This window comes from Chelon labrosus, assembly GCF_963514085.1.
Source record: "Chelon labrosus genome assembly, chromosome: 15".
NCBI lineage: Eukaryota > Metazoa > Chordata > Actinopteri > Mugiliformes > Mugilidae > Chelon > Chelon labrosus.
In genome coordinates this window covers 7,416,702-7,435,358 of record NC_140348.1, presented here as the reverse complement: position 1 = coordinate 7,435,358, position 18,657 = coordinate 7,416,702, and the positions used below count along the sequence as shown (strand labels likewise).

At 43.0% G+C, this 18,657-nt stretch overlaps 1 protein-coding gene across 1 annotated transcript in view; it reads right to left on the bottom strand.

Moving 5' to 3' along the window:
* meis1b (Meis homeobox 1 b) overlaps window positions 1-18,657 on the bottom strand; it is a 75,804-nt gene that overhangs the window by 9,629 nt on the left and 47,518 nt on the right. The window contains exons 9-10 of the mRNA XM_084561683.1: window positions 13,285-13,361; window positions 239-378 (exon numbers count right to left, since the gene is read on the bottom strand). Of these exons, the coding sequence (XP_084417809.1) occupies window positions 239-378; window positions 13,285-13,361 (217 nt within the window). The remainder of the gene's footprint in view (window positions 1-238; window positions 379-13,284; window positions 13,362-18,657) is intronic.

The following is an 18,657-nucleotide window of genomic DNA, read 5'->3' as shown; positions in this document are numbered from 1 at the left end:
GAAGGAAAAAAATCCACTCATTATTAACTCATTTTCAGCCAAATTAATATATTTTATAATTAATAAATAGTTTCCCACACCAAATGGCATGTCAAAGATGATTAATAGTTGCTGTTAATGTTGTGATATTTTGCTTCTTAATTTTAGTGGTCAGCCATGACAGTGAAGGGGAAAGCCCCTGGAGGTTTTGGACATTCCAGTATGTGGTGGGGGGGTGGGGGGGCAGTCCTGTATTTACCAGCTGAGGGGCCTCCGGGTGCATGGAGTGGGGACGGCTTTCGCCTGCGCGACTTGAATACAGTAACTATAGGAGACTTGCCTGCACGGTTTGACTGGTCGATCATGGGCTGCACTATTCTCCTCCTCGCGTTTATGAACCTGAAGGAGATGAAGAGAAGAAGGAAGAAGATGGATGGGAAGAGGGAGGAGGACAGGAAGGAGAGAGGACAAAAGACGCAGAAAAATCAGTCAGTAAATTTCTCAAAACAAGATCAAGAAAAAATGCTGACTAATACCATGAAAATCTTGGCACACAGCACAAAAACAAGCACATTGCCAAATCAGCCTCTTTCCCTTAGCTAACCATAACAGTGATATGCAGTAATTATTCTCCCATAAGCAAGCCTGAGCCCCAGTAAAGCCCCGATAGAGCCACAGCGAAAGTCACATCTTTACAACCTTAATAACCGAGACAGTCATCTTTGAAAACACAGAACTCCGCGACTTGTACAAACTTGCAGAGCCTGAGCATATACACAGTCACATCAGCCTGAACACTGGGGTCTTTGTGGGGCGAGGCTTAACCGGGATTTTCTCTCTGGCTGTTTCAAACATGTCAACCCATCTCGCTTTGTTGGAGATGTTCCACCTCACAACGAGCTGAGATTGCTGACTGTTTAACACACTTGGCTTCGAGCGTGGCAGTGTGGGAAGTGTTGCTGACAGAAACATGTCACGTTGCCACTGGTGAGAGGCATTGTTTTGGGTGATACTCTGTTAAAACAGGTGACCATGTGTTACTCTGTGACAGCAGGAGCTTTTTATAGCCTGTGTGTGTGTTTTCACAGGAGCGAGATGTTGTACCTATAGCCTTGGACTAACCTCTTTACTCCATGACCTCCTACAAAAGCTCACAGTCACACCATTTATTACTCATATTTAAATCTGCTACTCACTCGTTTTCAACACACACACACACACACACACTCTTAATCCCTCTCCCGCTCCGACATTCATTTACACACATTCACCCTCGCACACACTCACACAGGCAGTAGCGCTCTGGCCTTGCTCAGCCTAACCTCTTGTGAAATGACCCTTTGACCTGTAATGACCCCAAGGAGAGAGGGCTCTTGGGGCTTCTGACTTGATTTATGTGTTCCTGCTGTTGCCCCACCGGACACTTCTATTTCATCTCTGAAAGGGGAGCATTAGCTGAACTTTAAGGAAACAATAGTCCTGCTGCACTTCTAAAGCTCACAAACGGTGCATTTAAGAGCTGTAGGAAAAGGAGAGAGGGAGAAACAGAAACAAAAAGACACCAGCCTGCTGCCTCAGTTTGACCCTAAATCGGTCAATGGAACCCTTTTTCCTTCATTGATATCCCCTCCTATTCTTTCTTCATAACCATTTCGTGGAGCTCCTCCTTTTTTTCTGCCTCCTATCTCTCTTGTATTAGCTTTTAAAGACAGAGCTGGCTGCTGCAGACACAAGGTGGTAAAGACGGAGAGCAAGAGAAAGAAAGGACAATTAACCTCCCGATTGTTTCCCTGCATTCTTTTTTTAATTGCTCCGTTATATCTTGTGAGTTGCTTTAGAAAAATTGTTCATTTTTGACAGGGATGCAAGTCTGTATTTCTTATATCATGTGACAAGAAGAAAGGAAAAAAAGTGTAAGCATTTGAGCTTGACGCTTTGGGAGTTTATGTTCTGTATTTGTTACAATAAAGTATGCTGAATTGGATTTTCAGGGGAGAAAGAAATAGAAAGAGTTGGGGAGGAATGCAAGAATGCACTGACATGGCAGAGCACCATCAAATGAGGGAACGTCTGGAGTTTTATCACCAACACCCCCCACCCTCCCTTCCTCCCCTGCTACCCTGTTTTGCTGGGGGAGATATGGGAGGAGGAGAGAGGGCAAGGAGGGTTGAGGAGGCCTGAGCATTCCTTTAACTCCGCTCTCCTCTTCTCTCCTCTCCAAACCCGTTACAGAAGGACGAGGTCAACTCGAGGCCATCGCTGGCTAACTGTTGACCTCTCCTTCTCTTCACCTCCTTCCTCTTGTCGTTCATTGCCGTCTTCCTTGCCCCCGTCCTTCCGCTCAAGTACTGCTCTTTCCTTCCTTTTTGTTTCTCTCCTGCAAACATGGTTCCTTTTACCTTCTTCAAAGACACACTGATGCAACAACGGAGGTTGTTTTGGCAATAGGTGTGCACTTCTAGCTCGGATATTTGTTCCTGGTACAATGAGGCTTAGGGAGGATTGCAATGGACTTGAAACTTGATGTGAAATGTGGCACCTGTACTTACTTATTCCTAAACAGACTTTGTATTAATGAATAATCTCACTGCCAGTGCTACAAGACCTACAAGTGTTGTTACTACAACTCCTAAAAGAACAGTGACTCTGCGTCTCTCTCTCTCTCTATCTGTTTCCTTCTCCTGCTCGCTCGCTCCCTCCTTATCATTCCTTCCCTGTATAGTGGAAACTGGCAGTCTACCTCCCACCAACAGATCTACAGTCTAACCCACCAAACCCCCTCCTCCTCTCAAAAACTCTCGCCGGTTTCCTGTCCCCGTCGTCCCCATATCTGAGGCCAGATGCACCATGGGGGCTGGAACAAAGGATAAAATGCCTCTCATAATAGCAGCCGGGGGAATGGAGCGATGGAGAGCGGGAGAATGGGAGGGAAGGAGGAGTGAGAGAGTGGGAAAAAAAAAAGCAAGGGGCTCTGGTCTGCAAACCAGACACTCTTGCTGTGACCGTTAATAAGCTGACAGAGAGAAAGACTGTGAGAGAGGGAGCGGCTGGGGCGAAGGAGATGGAGAGAAAGGAGGGGAATCGAGATAGAGGAAGTAAGAATGGGAGAGGACTCGGAGAGAGATAAAGAGTGATGGAGAGAAAGAACGGGAGAAAGGGAGGGAAGGGAAAAGCAGAGTGAGGCTTCACCTTTTCACGACCCCTGGGTGCTATAGGGCCAGTGTTTATGGCCTGTTCATTCCCCTGCCTCCCATCACAACACAATGAGCTGCACTATTCAGCTTCACTCAGTGCAACAATAGCTGGGCTATTTTGGTGTGACACACCACTGGTGGTACGGCTAAAGTTAGGCAAAAAACACCAAAAAACACCAAAACAACGAGGAGGAGAAAAACATGGTATGAACACTGTCAGGGAAAAGGGTTGGATTTCAACCAGTGGCACACATGGTTGACATATGCATGCACCCATGATACAGTGGATCAAAAAGCAGCTCGGCCACATGTTATGCTAGAACTGAAAGCACTTAAGTCCTTAAAGGAGGCTGGGTGACTTTTATTCTTCATTGTTTTGTCCCCAATCTATTTCTCCTTCTGAGATTGCTAATGTCTGGATTAATTCTCCAACCCCTGTCTCTCCCTCCTTCTCTGGAAAGAGTGGAACTGATTGCGACGGCGTCTGCCAAGCCTTTGCTAATGTCCCATTCTCATTACACCCGAGACACACACACACATACACAGGCATACTGAGGCGAGTCAGCTGCACACAGGTGTACACGAAGCACACGTGAAATGCCCAATTAAAAGCAAGAAATTGTCTTTTTCATCAGCTGCCTTTGTTGCGTGACCAATTAGGGAATAATTTAATAACGAGCAGTGGAAAGATGCAGATTGGATATACAAAAGGTTACTCTGCGAGCTCATTGATTTAAATTCATGTGGAGTTCTCGATATCTGTGGCACACATACTCACACATGCACATCTCCCGAGCCTACGACCAATATTATATTAGTAATATGAGACACACTGAAACACACAAATGTGCACATATACACACATTTTCTCAGCACTCACTACCAATATTACATTAGTAATCCGAGAGAATTTGCACACACATGGCCTGCACACACCTCTCATTTATACACAGCTGGATATTTCAGCATCGCATGCGTTCGTGGGGACCAGGCGGAGCATTTCAGCGCACGCCGACAGAGGTTTACATGCATATTCAAATCGGAGTGCCGCTTAAAATAACTGTGTAACCACACACTCCTCCTGGCTGCCAATCAATGTGATTTAAAAGCACTGAAAGAAAGCAAGCTCTGACGGGTAGAATCATGTAGCTTATCATCAGGTTGTCATTGCATGGCTTCCATCGATTGTCTGCTGCTCAACCACAATTAACGCCCGGCCCCTAGATCCTTCCTACATACTGTTGACACACGCATTCACACACACATTAAAGCAAAACAAAAGAGTAAATTTATGCCCTTTAAAACTTTTAATCAAACCTTGTTTGCACAGAAGTAATTCTGGTACACATTAGTACTGCTTAACAAAGACATTACGAGACAAGAACTGCACATTAGCATGCACAGATATCATCCACCAGCATCTTAAAAGCTAACACAACTTGAACTCCAGTCCTATTCCTACGTTACACATTTATCCCTGCAGAACTTTATTATCACACTCAACGTCCCAGCACATCTCCATCTTCTAAAGTAATCAGTTAATTTATTATAGAGCTCACATATTCTCTTATGCACAGCTGGGGTTGGCAGTGTATTTACACGGTTATACATGCATGTGGGCGTATTGCATGTGGGTGTGTTTCTCCCCTTGTTCTTCCCAGTTGACAAGTTCACTCATAAATAACCTCCTTCACGTTTCCCCACATATATCCCTCCCTTCCTCCCTCCCTACCTCCCTCCCTCTCTTTCTCTCCTCCTCAGAGTCGCCCTCAGGTCAGATGCTTGGATTAGATTCTTCAGATTAGTTTAAATAAACTAACACAGCTGCTTGCAGTACTCTATTTGCAACACACAAATCCACTGATGGTGAAGGACATCTCAAACAATGAACACAAAGGTAAAGCAACTATGAGTCACTTTTTACAACTTCTTTTTTCCTGAGCTGAAGTGGACTTTGCTGCTTAAAGAAGTTTTGAGAGTTTTCTGAATGGTGACACGGATGCACACTTATAAGTATTCAGGTTACTTTGTCATTTCCAAACCTATGCAACGATGCAGACAGGGATAAAAATGGAAGAAAGTGATTCTCAAACATGACTTTATGTTCGATAGTTACATAGTAATTATATCGTTGTTTTTATATCCTCTCACTCACTCAGTCACTAAGCTTTGAGCTGACGTGGATTGTGCAAAAAAAAGGCTGCATCTATTTATGAGTAAGCCATACTTAATACTGCGCAGACACTGTATTGTCCTTCATTTGTCTGTGCAGCTTTCAACAAGTACAAACACCTACATGCGCACAGTTTCGAGAATACCGCGCAGCACACTCTGTACATGCGCTCACTTGTCAGTAAGTAGCATCGCTCTCTCATTCTCTCCGTTTTCCCCAGAGCTGCTCAGACCAATCAGCCGGCTACAAATAGCCATAGGTCTGTAACTCCTACGCACAAAACATGCAACCAAATCGTTCCCATGATTCTCTATGCTTCTCAACCTCCTCCTATAGAAAAAAGGCCATGTGAATCAGGCCTGCGGAGAAAATGTGGCCACTTACGTATTACCTTGGGGTTAGCTGTGACATTGACGGACATATAAAAACAATATGGAATACAAACACTTGACAAGTATGGTTGAAGCGAGGTCACACAGGAGTCAGATGACAAGTCTGACTGCTGTTTGCCTGCACCTAGGCTGTTATTAGACAAGAGGCCTGTGTTTTGAGTCAGCGCAACATATAGGTCTTTATTGGCAGGGAAATAGTTCCTGAACCATCTCCAAGTGCGTGCACGCACACACCCACCAACACACATATACATTCGGTACATGCAGGTCCAGCTCATAATAACATGAGGTGGATTAGCAGGATCCAGCGCCACATATGGAGGGAAACTTAAGAAAACAGTGTGAAATTTAAAAGGAGCTTTAGACTGAGAACAGCCATGGGGTCACTTAATCCCCATTACTGCACACACATAAAATGCAAGTATATAAGCAGTCACACACACACACACACATGCGCTCCTGTTGCTCCACTACCCAAGAGCCCGGCGTCCATTAAGAGCGCCATGAATCTAGCACTAAAGCTGGTTTTACAGAGTGGAGCAACAGGCCCGGCAACCACTCACACACACGTAGACACAAACTGGAGACGAGCTCAGTGTGTACGTGTGTTTAGTGTGAGTGTGTGTCCATGACAACCACGTGCCTTCCAGACTTATACAGAGGAAATGTTGGCCACTTGAAAAACATACATGAACTCATTGGCTCTGACTGAGCTGGCTTTGCAACATTCATTGAATGAATTGAATAAATAGAACTTGCCAAAAGACAAAATATAAACAGAGGGTGGACGAAATAGGTGAGAGAGCGAGAGCGCGAGAGAGCGAGAGAGAGACAGAGAGACAGGGAAAGAGAGAAAGAGAAGAAAATAGTTTGTAATACGAGAACACAAAGACATTAGGATATACAGTCAAATGAAGATATTGGAAGGGAGACTGTAGATGTCACATGTGACCTCAGTCACTCTCTTTATCTCTGTTCCTGCTTCCCTTCTCACACATTCAGACAGTCTTGGACTCAGTTAGCCAGCCATCCATCAAAGCCAGAGAGAGGCTATGGCTTGATGCCTGGCTTTACCCAGAAACAACATGGCTGTCGCGGGCTGCCCACTCCACAAACACAACGCTGGACAGAGCCTGTGTCCCTTAGCCTTTGGGCTTGGATCACGATGCGTCTGTGTTTGAGTCTGTGTATGTGCAGGTGTAGAAGCTCTGTTAGCAGTTGTGTACTTTTTTTTAGGCTGTACGGGCGGGGTGGCATATGTATTTACTTGTAAATACATACAGTGTGTGTTTTGGTTCTCAATGTACACAAGTAAACACACAAACTAAAGAGAACCTCAGTTAGACACAGATGACCACAGTGTCACACAGAGCCAGGATTGCTGACAGGGCTTACAGAGGGAACTGCTGCAAACACACAGTGGTTGACCTAAATCCCCCCATACTGCCCGTGTCATATCCTGTCTCCGCGCGTGTCACTTCCCCCCGCTGGCTCGCAGCAACTATCGCTATGGGGATTCCTCTGACTGCCCAGAAACTAGCAAAGGCAGTTTTAGGCAGCAGACATCCACAGTCAGCAAACACATATCTACTTCAGTATATACAAATACTGAGGAATTTAAAAAATAAAAATAAAGTACAGCATAACCAATACATATTAAGGATTTTAAAACAATGTTTGATTCAGTTAATCTCCCCAACAGTGGCTGATCGTTGCCAGCAGAATCCTTTTCATTTTATGCTCCATCTACAAAGCTCCTTTACATAGCACCATCAATTACTGTAATTGCAAGAAACCAATGTCGGCCTTCTGCTTGTTAATTCCAGGAGTAGCTTTCCCTATTTAATTTTGGCACAGCAAACTTGCTTGGCGTCCTGCTGATTCACCTCACAACAGTGTTTGATCAACGCAAGAAAACATCGGCGTGAGAACAGCAACTGACTGATGGCCGCGAGTGCGACAGCGACAGCAACCATGTGTGCTTCAACACAGACCCTGGCATTCACATTCTGCTGCCTTTCATGTTTTGGACCCCTCTTCCCTCACTACAAAAGGAGGTGAAAAGCGACAGAGAGGGGTGGGGAGTAAAGAGGAGGGAATAAAAAAGACAGAGAGAGGGGCAAATGAAGAGAAATGCAGGTTTGGCCTAAGGCGGCGTGCTGTGATGTAAGAGAAACAGAGAGCGAGAGGAAGAAAGAGGGAGGGAGGGAGGGAGGAAGGGGGGAGGAGAGATGGCGTTTCGTGTAGAGCCTGTCTTTGCACATGGACACCTACATGCGTACAAGCGCGCGCGCACACACACACACATCTACACACATTTCTGTTGACATAATACAGTAAAGATGGGGTTGTGTCTGCACAGGCTAGAGATTCCTGTGAGAGGCTATTGTTAGCAACAGACTCAAAACTGAAAGAAGAAAATATTGTTTTTGAAATGATTTTCACATTTTAACTCGGTGTTGAAATCTGAGGATGAGGTCATACCTGAGATGTGTGAGTGTGCATTTGTGTGTGTGTGTGTGTGTGTGTGTGGGTGAATGAGTGGTACTCTCTGTAATGTCAGGGAGTTTCAGGCTAAAGCAAACTGACAGAGCTGTAGTGTATGAAACAGGCTTCGGGGCATGGACTGAAACTTGGCCTGCTAATTCCTAAACACACACATACACACCTCAGAAGACTTTCTGTGAACAAGTTCCAGCATCTCTCTCTGCAGCCTGTCAACATACTGAACCGTGCAGCTCATCTCACTCTACCTGTTTGCCTCCTTAACTGTTTAACGCTGTTTCTTTTGACGACTTGGTTGCTTACTTATGCAGTTTTAGTCATCGTTTCTTTTCGCTTGGGTGGCATTGTACTCATTGAAGTGATTGCTAAGATCTGTGGAGATCAGATTTATAAATTGGAGTTAACACTGTAGATTGAAAAAATGGATTTTGTTGTGTAAGGATTTCCTTGTTTCCTTTGTGTTCCTGTAAGTCTCATCACTTGACCTTTTAAACCTGACTGACAATACTTTCAGCTCTTGCGACATTTCCAGAACACTACAATGTGCTTATAACTTCCAAGAAACAAAGACAAGACTATTAAAAATAAGAGCCAAGAAGTAACAAAACAGCATTATCCTTAAATTTCTGCAGGTTTTTACTGACTTGAACACCTCCCTTCGTTCTTTTTCCTTTGAGCCTGCTCCACTTCTCCTTCTCCCCCTACCTCCAGCTCTCCTTCCCTTCCTTCACCTCTTCCTCTCCTTCGGCCTGTGCTTTCAGAAACCCGATAAGCAGCATATATGTACGTGCCGTGCCGCTCCTTACTAAGTAGCCCCAACGTCCGTCCGCTCTGCCCTTTTAAATACTACCTCCCTCTCTCTCTTTCTCTCCCTTCACTCTCTCTCTCTCTCTCTCGCTCTCTCTCTCTGCCCATGCTTTTAAGACGTTCGTAAAAGGAGGTCTTATTGACAAAACAATTGCTCGGCGGGGCTTAAACACTGCCTTTAAAGGGGTATTATTAAATTGCAGGCAGGAAGGGGAGGGGCAGCCAACAAGGGAAACCTGATGACCTGCCATCGATTTTTACATCACTGGAGCGTTAGGAGAACTTAGCACAGAGATACAGACTGTATCCAGAGAAAGAAAGAAGGACGTTTTATATGTTACACACTGAGCTTTTAGCTGCTGCCTGTATTCGGGGTGGAATAATTGTGTGAGCAGGCAAAAGGTTGTATTGTTCACTTTGATACTATGAATGCTGGGTCTATCAGCTGATCTGGATCTAATTACTGCTGGACTTCTTCCTCTGCCGATCCATATTTAATCTATATACATACCACACATTATAAAGAGGTCAATTATGGGTTTGTCCCCTCTAGAAGTGATTTTTTTCCTTTTTTACACAATAAAAATTACAATTTTCTTAGGCTGTTTTGGGTTCATCTTTGTAAAATTATTATTCAGGTTCATTTAAATTATTTTAGGGTAATATTGTGTACAATAAATATGAATTTATGGTGAGATCAGATTCTCACTTGTCCAACAGGTGATTTTTTACTGTAGATTCTTTTTAGGAGTCTACAGTGAATGCCCTTCAAAACAGTTTGGACAATGTAATCCAGTTCTGACTGATGTGGTTCTGTTCCTAAACTACGTTTATTTAGAGCAACAAAGGAAAAACTTTAAAGGGTCAGTCTCTGGAAAATTCTTTTGAATTTGCAAGTGACATAAGCGCAATGCAAACAGATTCCTTGAAGGTTTGTTTGATTATATGCCCAGGTATCTGTCGGTCATCAGAAGTCATCCTTACAATGGCCCGTGAGAGGCGGTAGCACATGAATGAAAGTTTTGTAGTTCAATCAAATGAATGACGGTGAAACTAAAATAAGATTTTCGAATGAAAATGATAAAAAGACATTATTAACTGATGAGTTTAATCCTTCATGTCTTTAAAAATAGTAAAATACATTATTAGTTTTTCATTTCTTGTTGAAAATGAGCCAATCAAGACATCTCTGGCGTGTCTGAACACTGAACTAAACGAATTAAGTGTTCAAGTAAGTGTGTGCTCACTTGTGTCATGACTTGTCTGTGTGTACCTGCTATGAGACACTGCTGCATTGTGTAACGTACTGTCCCCGTGGACAAAGTTTATGTATGTGTAGTATTTGCATTTTGTAATGTCTTTACATTCTGTATATATGATTCTTCTCAGTAGATGAGAATGTGCATTGCATTGCAACACACACACACACACACACACACACTTTCTCCATTCAAATTGAGATTCCCTGGTGCAGAGTATTTCTGCCAATAATTCATGAGTGATCTGCGCCCCCTTGCCGGCCTTTAGCATTTTTATTTAATCTGCTGAGCCCTTCCTCGTGCTCACTCATCAATAATGCACGCTAACATGTGTGTTAACACATCTATGGTGCGTGAGAGAAAGAGAGAGAGAGAGTATGTGGGTGGAGGACAGAGAACATGTGATTACATATATGAGGGAAAAGCATTGCACATCATAATAAGTGTGTGTTTCTCCGTGTGTGAGACAGGAGGACGGAGGGCTTGTGTGTTCGTAATGTGTTTTATTTGTCGGTTGCACATGTTTGTCTTTAAGTCAGAGACAACAAGACAGCAGACAGAGATGACCCACAGCTCATGTGGGGCCGTTTGACACAAATTCAAAACCGATGGCCTACGTGTGAAGAGCCTCTCCCACTAAGTGTTTTATGCTTTCTGGAGTCCTCTTTGGTTTGATTTCACAGCTCTGGACCTGATTTGATGCAAGTGAACGCATGAGAAAATGTGTGTCTGCGAAAATCCTGACATGCGCACATTTGTCTGTGTGTGAGTGTGTCTTTCAATAGCACTGACAAACAGAATCACATCTAGGGAAATTGACTTCACCAAATCAGTGGGTCAGGAGGTAACATCACCGGGGGTTGCTATGGAGACACCCAATGACGGGGCTTCCCAACCAGCACAACAACATGCCTGCGAAATGGCAGTTCCCCTAACATAACCTCTAACTCTCTCTCTGTGATTGTCTCTCTTTCTGTTTGCTCTGTCATTTTTTTCCACTCTTCTTCTATTTATTCTCTCCTTTTGTCAGTTTCTTTGCTGTTACCTCTCTCTCTCTTTCTTGCGCCATGTTTTGACTTCATTGTTTTCCTTCTCGATAACCCTTCCACGCTACAATGTACCGCTCTCTTGCTCAAACAACCGAACCATGCATGGAAATATGCCTGTGGACAAGCCTGCACACACTCACACACACACACTTGTACACGCCGCAATGTGAGGGGGCAGCGGGATCGCAGCATGCAGGGTTTAACAGCTAATACCCCTTAGATTAACCACCCCCGGTTCCCCTCTTTTAAACACACACACACAGGCACACACATCTTCCACAAACCAAGATTAACCTCCTACGACTTACACAGTGTGTGTTGGTCTTCCACAAATACACACTTGCATACACACCTTCAGGGTGTGTTTCTATCCCCCTACCAATAAAAGTAACAAACAGAATGAGAGCACACGGTCTGCCTTAAGTGACCAAGCTACTGTTCATGTGACTGTCTGTCTGGCTCGCTCTCTCTCTCTCACACACAAACACACACAGCTTGGCTTTATCTCAGCTGTAAAAATTGATCCCCCATGGATTTCAGAGGGGTCACGTGATTTGATAACCTCCACAGGATTCCCTCTGGTCAGGAGGCCGTTTTTTTGTGTGTGTGTGTGTGTGTATGTGTGCGTGCATTGTTTTTGGCCTGGTATAAAATGAATTCTCCACAGACTGATACATCATACCCCAATCTAACGTCTGGCTGTCTCTGAGGTCTCAGATTGAACAATGGTTGGGAATAATGTTAACATCATTAGACTGCTGGTAATGGGGAGTTATCATGTCTCATCTCTTTCTCTCCCTCTCATCTTATCTTTCTCTCTTTCTCTTCATCTATTTTTCACTTTGTCTGGCTCTTTAACTCCCTCTCTCCTTCTGCTGTTTTTTTTCTTGCCTTTTCTGCAGTCTCTACTTTCATGCTCATACCTAGCAACTGACTGATACTTTCAAGGATTTTTTTAAGGGCTGCTCACATCAAACACCCTCTGCCTGGGCCTAGCCTCAGTTACCCAGACTCCAGCCCCTTTAATTAGACATGGCTAATAACACTAAGCATGTGCTGATAGCCATCTCTCTGATAAGACTAGCCGCACAAGGACACGGGGCCCCTTTCTACCTTTTACAGTGTTACCTAAGGTTAAAATGGATAGTTAGCGGCCTTATTTTATGGTCCCGGTCCGTCACACTTGAGCCCAATTAACAGGCTAGTTGGCACTTACTGAGCAGTAATGCACATATGCAGGTTAGCAGTCAGGATGTCCACTTCTAAACTAAGCTCTTTGCTAACAAGTACAACTAAATGCATGATATAAAAAAAGTGCTAAATATGCAAAATTACTTTCAACAGAATAATGATCTGAAGATAAGCTCTGACTGTAATGATAAAAAAGTTTACATTTATTTTGCACATACCATTTTGATTATAGATGTCACTGTGAGACTGAATTTTACCAACAAAATAAAAATGCTGTATGTGATGTCCACCTAGTGATTAAAACTCAAGTAATCACAGTAAAAGGTAAGGCAACTAAAAGCCACAAACTCCCAGAGTAAGCCAGCTAAAGTGAAACCCTATAATTAGTCTCAGAGCAACCACTTTTTAAGTAATCATTCTTGTATAACTTGTGCATGTCGGCTGATTTTTATTGGATGTTTTCAGATGGTAGTTTGATTCGTAATTAACATGGATGCCCGTGTTTGGGCTGAGTTAGGTTGTTGGTTTGGAAAATCACTCCAGGCCATATCTCTTTAGATGGATTGATCTAGGTGAGGATGATTCAGTAAGTGGTGTGTGTGTTGGCATGTGTGTGTGTGTGAGAGATGAAAATAGGGGTGGAGAGGAGGCATTAATTCCGATCATTAAGAACTTGGATAGCCTGGGGGGTCAAACCCCTGAAATCGACTGCATGTAAACTCTGAAATGACTTACCAGTTGTTCACTTGTAGGATGGTGAGGCCTGTGTCTTGCGCCAGCTGTTTCTTCTGTTCTTCTGACGGGTAGGGATGCTGCAGGAGACAAACACGACAAATATGAGAAAAGGCTGACCACAAATTGTTTAATGAAGCTTCTTGTTTTTGAAAAGGCAGTTTGATGTGCCTTTTAGTAGAGAAAGAGATGTTTCGGGGCACAGGTTACGCACACACAGTCACACACACAAAACCACACGCCGTAATGAGAGGTAGAAAATGAGATGTGTGCTTGTGCTCACTGGCGCGTTAGTGTCAGCACATCTATCTGGATATATACTGTAAGTATGTGTGAGTGTGTGCACATTAATGTGCCACCCCCCCAATCATTAATGGAATATGAAATCTTGTAATTAATGGCAGCCAAAAAGGCAAGCCAATTAGAAAGTTAAGTGAAGTGGAGAACCAGCTCTGGTAATTAGGCAGCCTCTTACACAAATATATTCGCGTCGACGGCCCCCTTTCACCCCGCTGCATATGTAATCAGTGAGTGGGGAATATGTAACATTAACCCGATGGAATACAGACAAGAGAATGTAAAATCTCTTGTCTGTATTGCTGCTGGTTGCTTTTATCCTTATTGCAGTTGGCACGATAACAAGAGCTTACATTCTCGCTGGAATTATTTGCTGCAGTTTAACAGGACAACCTTAGAACAAAAAACTCAATTTCATCCTTTGAGGGATATTTCCCCAATATTATCCTCAGCAATCTTTTAAATCTCAAGTATCAACATATCTGTCAGTGGGAATTAGAAGCTATGCTATGTATGCTATGTATTTATTTTTTTCAAAGCTGTCACTTTTCTGGGAATTTGTTCAACAGTACAACTGCAGTTTGAATGAATACATATCAAAGAGATGAGTTATCCTACTCGAAATTAGTTTCATTTATTTAAAGACTCATAAATGACTCACGATAAACAACTGTTCACTTGTTTTAAAGGCAGCCCAAACTGACTTCAAGCCCAGTGTTTAAATATAAACCGCTGACTGCACCACCACCACCGCCGCCGCCGCCGCCCCCCCTCCCTCCTTCAAGAAACCAGCTGAGAACAGTTAAAGTTGAGCCACCTGTTTAAATATATAGAATGAATAAATTAGATAAATGTGAACTTGGGGAGTGTGTTGATTTATATTAGAGTGGGGGGGTGTCGCAGTTGCACGGAGCCTTGTTCGCTAAGGACAATGTGCTCTTCATGACTGAGACAAGACATGGACTGTGCTGAACACCATCGGCAGGCCATAAAAGAAGAGAAGAAGAGGGAGGAGAAGGGGTGCGAGGGAGAGAATAGATTGTGGAAGGGACACCGCTGACTAGAGAACTATGTTTATCCCAAAATGCAGTGTATACATTTAGGAAAGAGGGAGGAGATATATAAATAAATAAAGAGGATCTGAACATTTTCTTGAACGATCCATTCAGCTAAATTTTGCCAACTTGCCGTATGCAGTTAAAAATTACTTTGCGATATTTTCTGTTTTGATTCAAACAATAAATGTCAAAGAAAAAAATAACATATTTTACTTAATTGAAAATAGAAACTTATATCAAATATCAAACAATAACCTTTGTTTTTTTTTGTTTTTTTTAAATCTGTAATAACAGCAGGAAGTGGCTCCATATTCCTTCTGGCTGTCCAGTGAACACTTTGTCACATTTTCTCTGACTAGAATGAATTAATTTGAAAGACAGAAACAAAATCACCCAACACTGATATTTATTTAGTATATGCCCCGTGCTATGGTGACTTACAATAAGTGCCATGCATAGGTCTACAGTATAATACATGCTGTAGCTCGACGTCTAACAGGAAGACACACACTTGATGGTCTATCAGACGTGCAAAATCAGCGCGGCGCCAGCATTTTCATTTTTTTATTACCGTTTTTTTTTCAGTGCATAATGAACAGGATTGTGTTTAATGCTGGAATGACCCAGCTGAGAGAGGGAGAGGGGACTGACTTTTTCCCAGCCTCCCCTTGTCCATGTGATTGGTTGCAGGGAATGGGAACACAAGGAGGCTAATTTCATGCGCTAAGTTATAATTGCATTGTCGCCTCTGGCCAAATTTGTGTCCACTTCTGTTCTACAACCATTTCTGTGTGTGTGTGTGTGTGTGTGTGCGTGTATATATGCTTGTGAACTGTACTTCCATTCATATATATAGTAGTCTGTGAGTGTGTGTGTGTAAGTATCTTCCAAGTATAGACCACAGTATATCAGAAGCAAAATACCTGCAGTAAATCTGGGGTGGCACTTTCCTGTCTCTGTCTGCCTGTGTGTGTGTGTGTGTGTGTGTGTGTGTGTGCTGAAACTGACAAAACATTATTCTTTAGGGCTTGTATCATCTGATGTTGTGATGCATATTTTACATATATTAGCAGCACACACACACACGCAGATCAAATCATGTGAAAAACATGTCTTTCCTCTCAACAGACAAGGCTGACGGGACATGAATAGATCAATGTGTCCATTCTACGTATCGTGGATCTGAGGAAGCAGGAGTGTCCTCGTGATATCGGGGGGCTGCAACCATGCCAGAGGCCACAGTACAGCACAAATACACCCTGTTTCAACGCTTCCACCCCTCTAGGTCTCCAGCACACACAGACAGACATAGACAGATATACAAAACTAGCCACACACAGACAGACACAATCGCAATCTCAGTCATAAAAATGTGCTCTCTGCATGAGTGTGATTTCTCTGACACACATCCGGCCGGTGGGGGAAAGTAACAAGTATATTTATGTACATTATATATATAAAAATATGTTTAATGGTTACAAAATTAACTATTAAACAGCATAAAATCAATCTGTAAAAAAAATGTAATTACATTCTCCTGACAGTTTGATGGATTATGAGCATTTTACTGTTCTTATCCTCGCAATATCTTTTGGAATCTTACTCATAATTGAGAAGAGACACTTTAACACAACTTCTTCAGAAATTTTCCCGTACGCAGCAGTACACAATTCTTGTAAGTGTTACAAGGAAGAGATGGCCAGGAAGCCAGTACATCAAAACTGTTTTTGTCCTCCTTTTTTTTCCTAAACCTCCAAATTAGCTCCTATCTGTCAAAACACTGTGATTTAGCTTCTCGCTCAGCAACAAGTCGCCCAGTTTTAATATTGTCTGTGAATGATTCTGGTGTCTTAACGGCCTTTGGCTGTGGTTCAGCGGGTTGAGAAAGAGAGAGGGAGAGAGAGGGAAAGAAAGGCCTTTAGTGAGAAAAGCAATAACATGTTCTTTAAAAGAGCAGATGGAAAGTTTCTGCGCATCCTTCCCTCCCTTCCCTCTTCCCTCCGCCTATCTTAATGATATGTCTTCTCCAAATATACAACTCCTTTCATGAGAATTTCCACCCTGCTCGCTGCTCTCTGCTGGGCTCTGAGCATGTGGGTGCCAGGAGGGGTGCGTGTGTTTTTGCTTCATTCGTTTCTGTGTGTCTTATCAATCTGGCTGTGTGTGAGTGTGCATGCGTGGGTGTGTGCGTGCGCGTCTGTTTTGAGTTGTGTCCATTACAGACCAAAATTTTGCTTTGCTTTGCAAGTTAATCTGCACATGGACAGGGAGCGCGTGCTTGTGTGTGTGTGTGTGTGTGTGTGCTTGTTCCCATTTGAGAGACTGAGTTTGTCTGGCTTAAAAGTAGGTGTGCGTGTGCGCAGATGTGTGTGTGGGTGGGTAAGAAACACAGCATCAGTAACATCCCCTCCCTGTCTGACCGTCTTCCTCTCTGACCTCCTCAGACAAGAACAAGAGAGGAATAGATAGAAGAAGGAAAGAGAGGAAGAAGGAAGGCAGGGAGGCAGGGGAGGAGACATGGAAATGGATATGTGGAGCCCCAGGGTTTAACAAAGAGATAAGAGCATAAATATTCTGGGAGACCCCTCTTTACTCCCCCTGTCCCATCCCTTACCCAAGAGGAAACTGTTCTAGGCATAGATTATTATCCATAAAACATGTTAAAAAACAATAGCAATCAGATTTGTTATTTTTTTTACTCCACTCCTTAAAATTATTGAAAAACCTTGAAATAAAACCATATCAACTTCAGGTATTAATGAGGCCCACATTTAATTTAAACAAATGCTGTGAGGACACTGCTGTAAAAATCCAAAAATCCACAAATCTGAAAGTGACCTGAAGTCACAATTTTACACTGACAAAGAAATGTACTGAAAAATCTTACTTTACAAAACTTAAACTACCCGACCTCACTTCTGATTTCGGAACCTGGAGCGAGATTAGAGACGCAGCTACTTCTTTGGTGCCGTGCTAAAGCTCTCTTTGCACACATTTGACCTTTACAGTGCAAAAATGACCATACAAAACTGTCCTTACATCCTCCCAGTCTCATCTGATTGAGCTGCAACTGAACAAAACTTTGGCAGAACCAAATTTCAGGTCACGGCTCCTTAATTCTGTTCTGTGATGTATTAATGACTCACCTTAGTCTCTTAGTAGCAATAAGAGAGAAGAAAAAGAACAAGTCTGAGTCACTCTTTAGTTAGGGATGCTCCACTTCACCACAAGAGGAGGGCTATTTCAGAAATGTCTTTTATCTTGCTGCTCTTCTCCCCTCTCTTCATCTCGCCTCCTCAGCAATTCTTTATTCTCCCTCTCACCGTCCAGCTGTCTCTTACCACACTCCTTAAAATAGGATTTTAATTTTGACTTTGTGTAATTTGACTGAAACAACACTGACAAAACGTATGAATGTGATTTTTCATGTTTGTCTTCTTTGACTTCTGAGCAGATAATAAACAAAAACATATATACTGAATTTTAAATGGCAGCCAATGACTCCCCACTCAATGTGTGTGATTACACCCTTGTTAACCAATTCACTGCAGCCACAGTCCTCTCAGTGTTCCCTCCTTAGCCATTAGCATTATGGTGTTATCATTGCATAAATTTCTATTTAAAGCTGCGCTTCCCCAGCCTCTGTGCATCCCATTAAAAAGGCTTGACACGCCACATTAGCTTTATAAAAACTGCAGCCATGAAACAGGACGGAGGGAGGATTAAGAGAGAGGAAAATCATATGGTGTCACAGCCATGTGATGTCCCTCAAAAAAGGCCATGACACTGCACAATCTGTGGATAACACACATGGGTCACTGGTATTTTAAGTTACTTGCTTTACCACCAGATGGTTGGGGTTTGCCACAAGGCACAGAGAGGCCAGAAAATGCAACGAATCACAGTAAACAACTTGTTAATGTACAACAATTTGTTTTAGTCTGCTTCTCTGTTATCAACATACTTCTGGTTATTTTTGTCAGCGCAACTTTTTAAAAAAAAGCTGAAGTGTCCTAAGCAC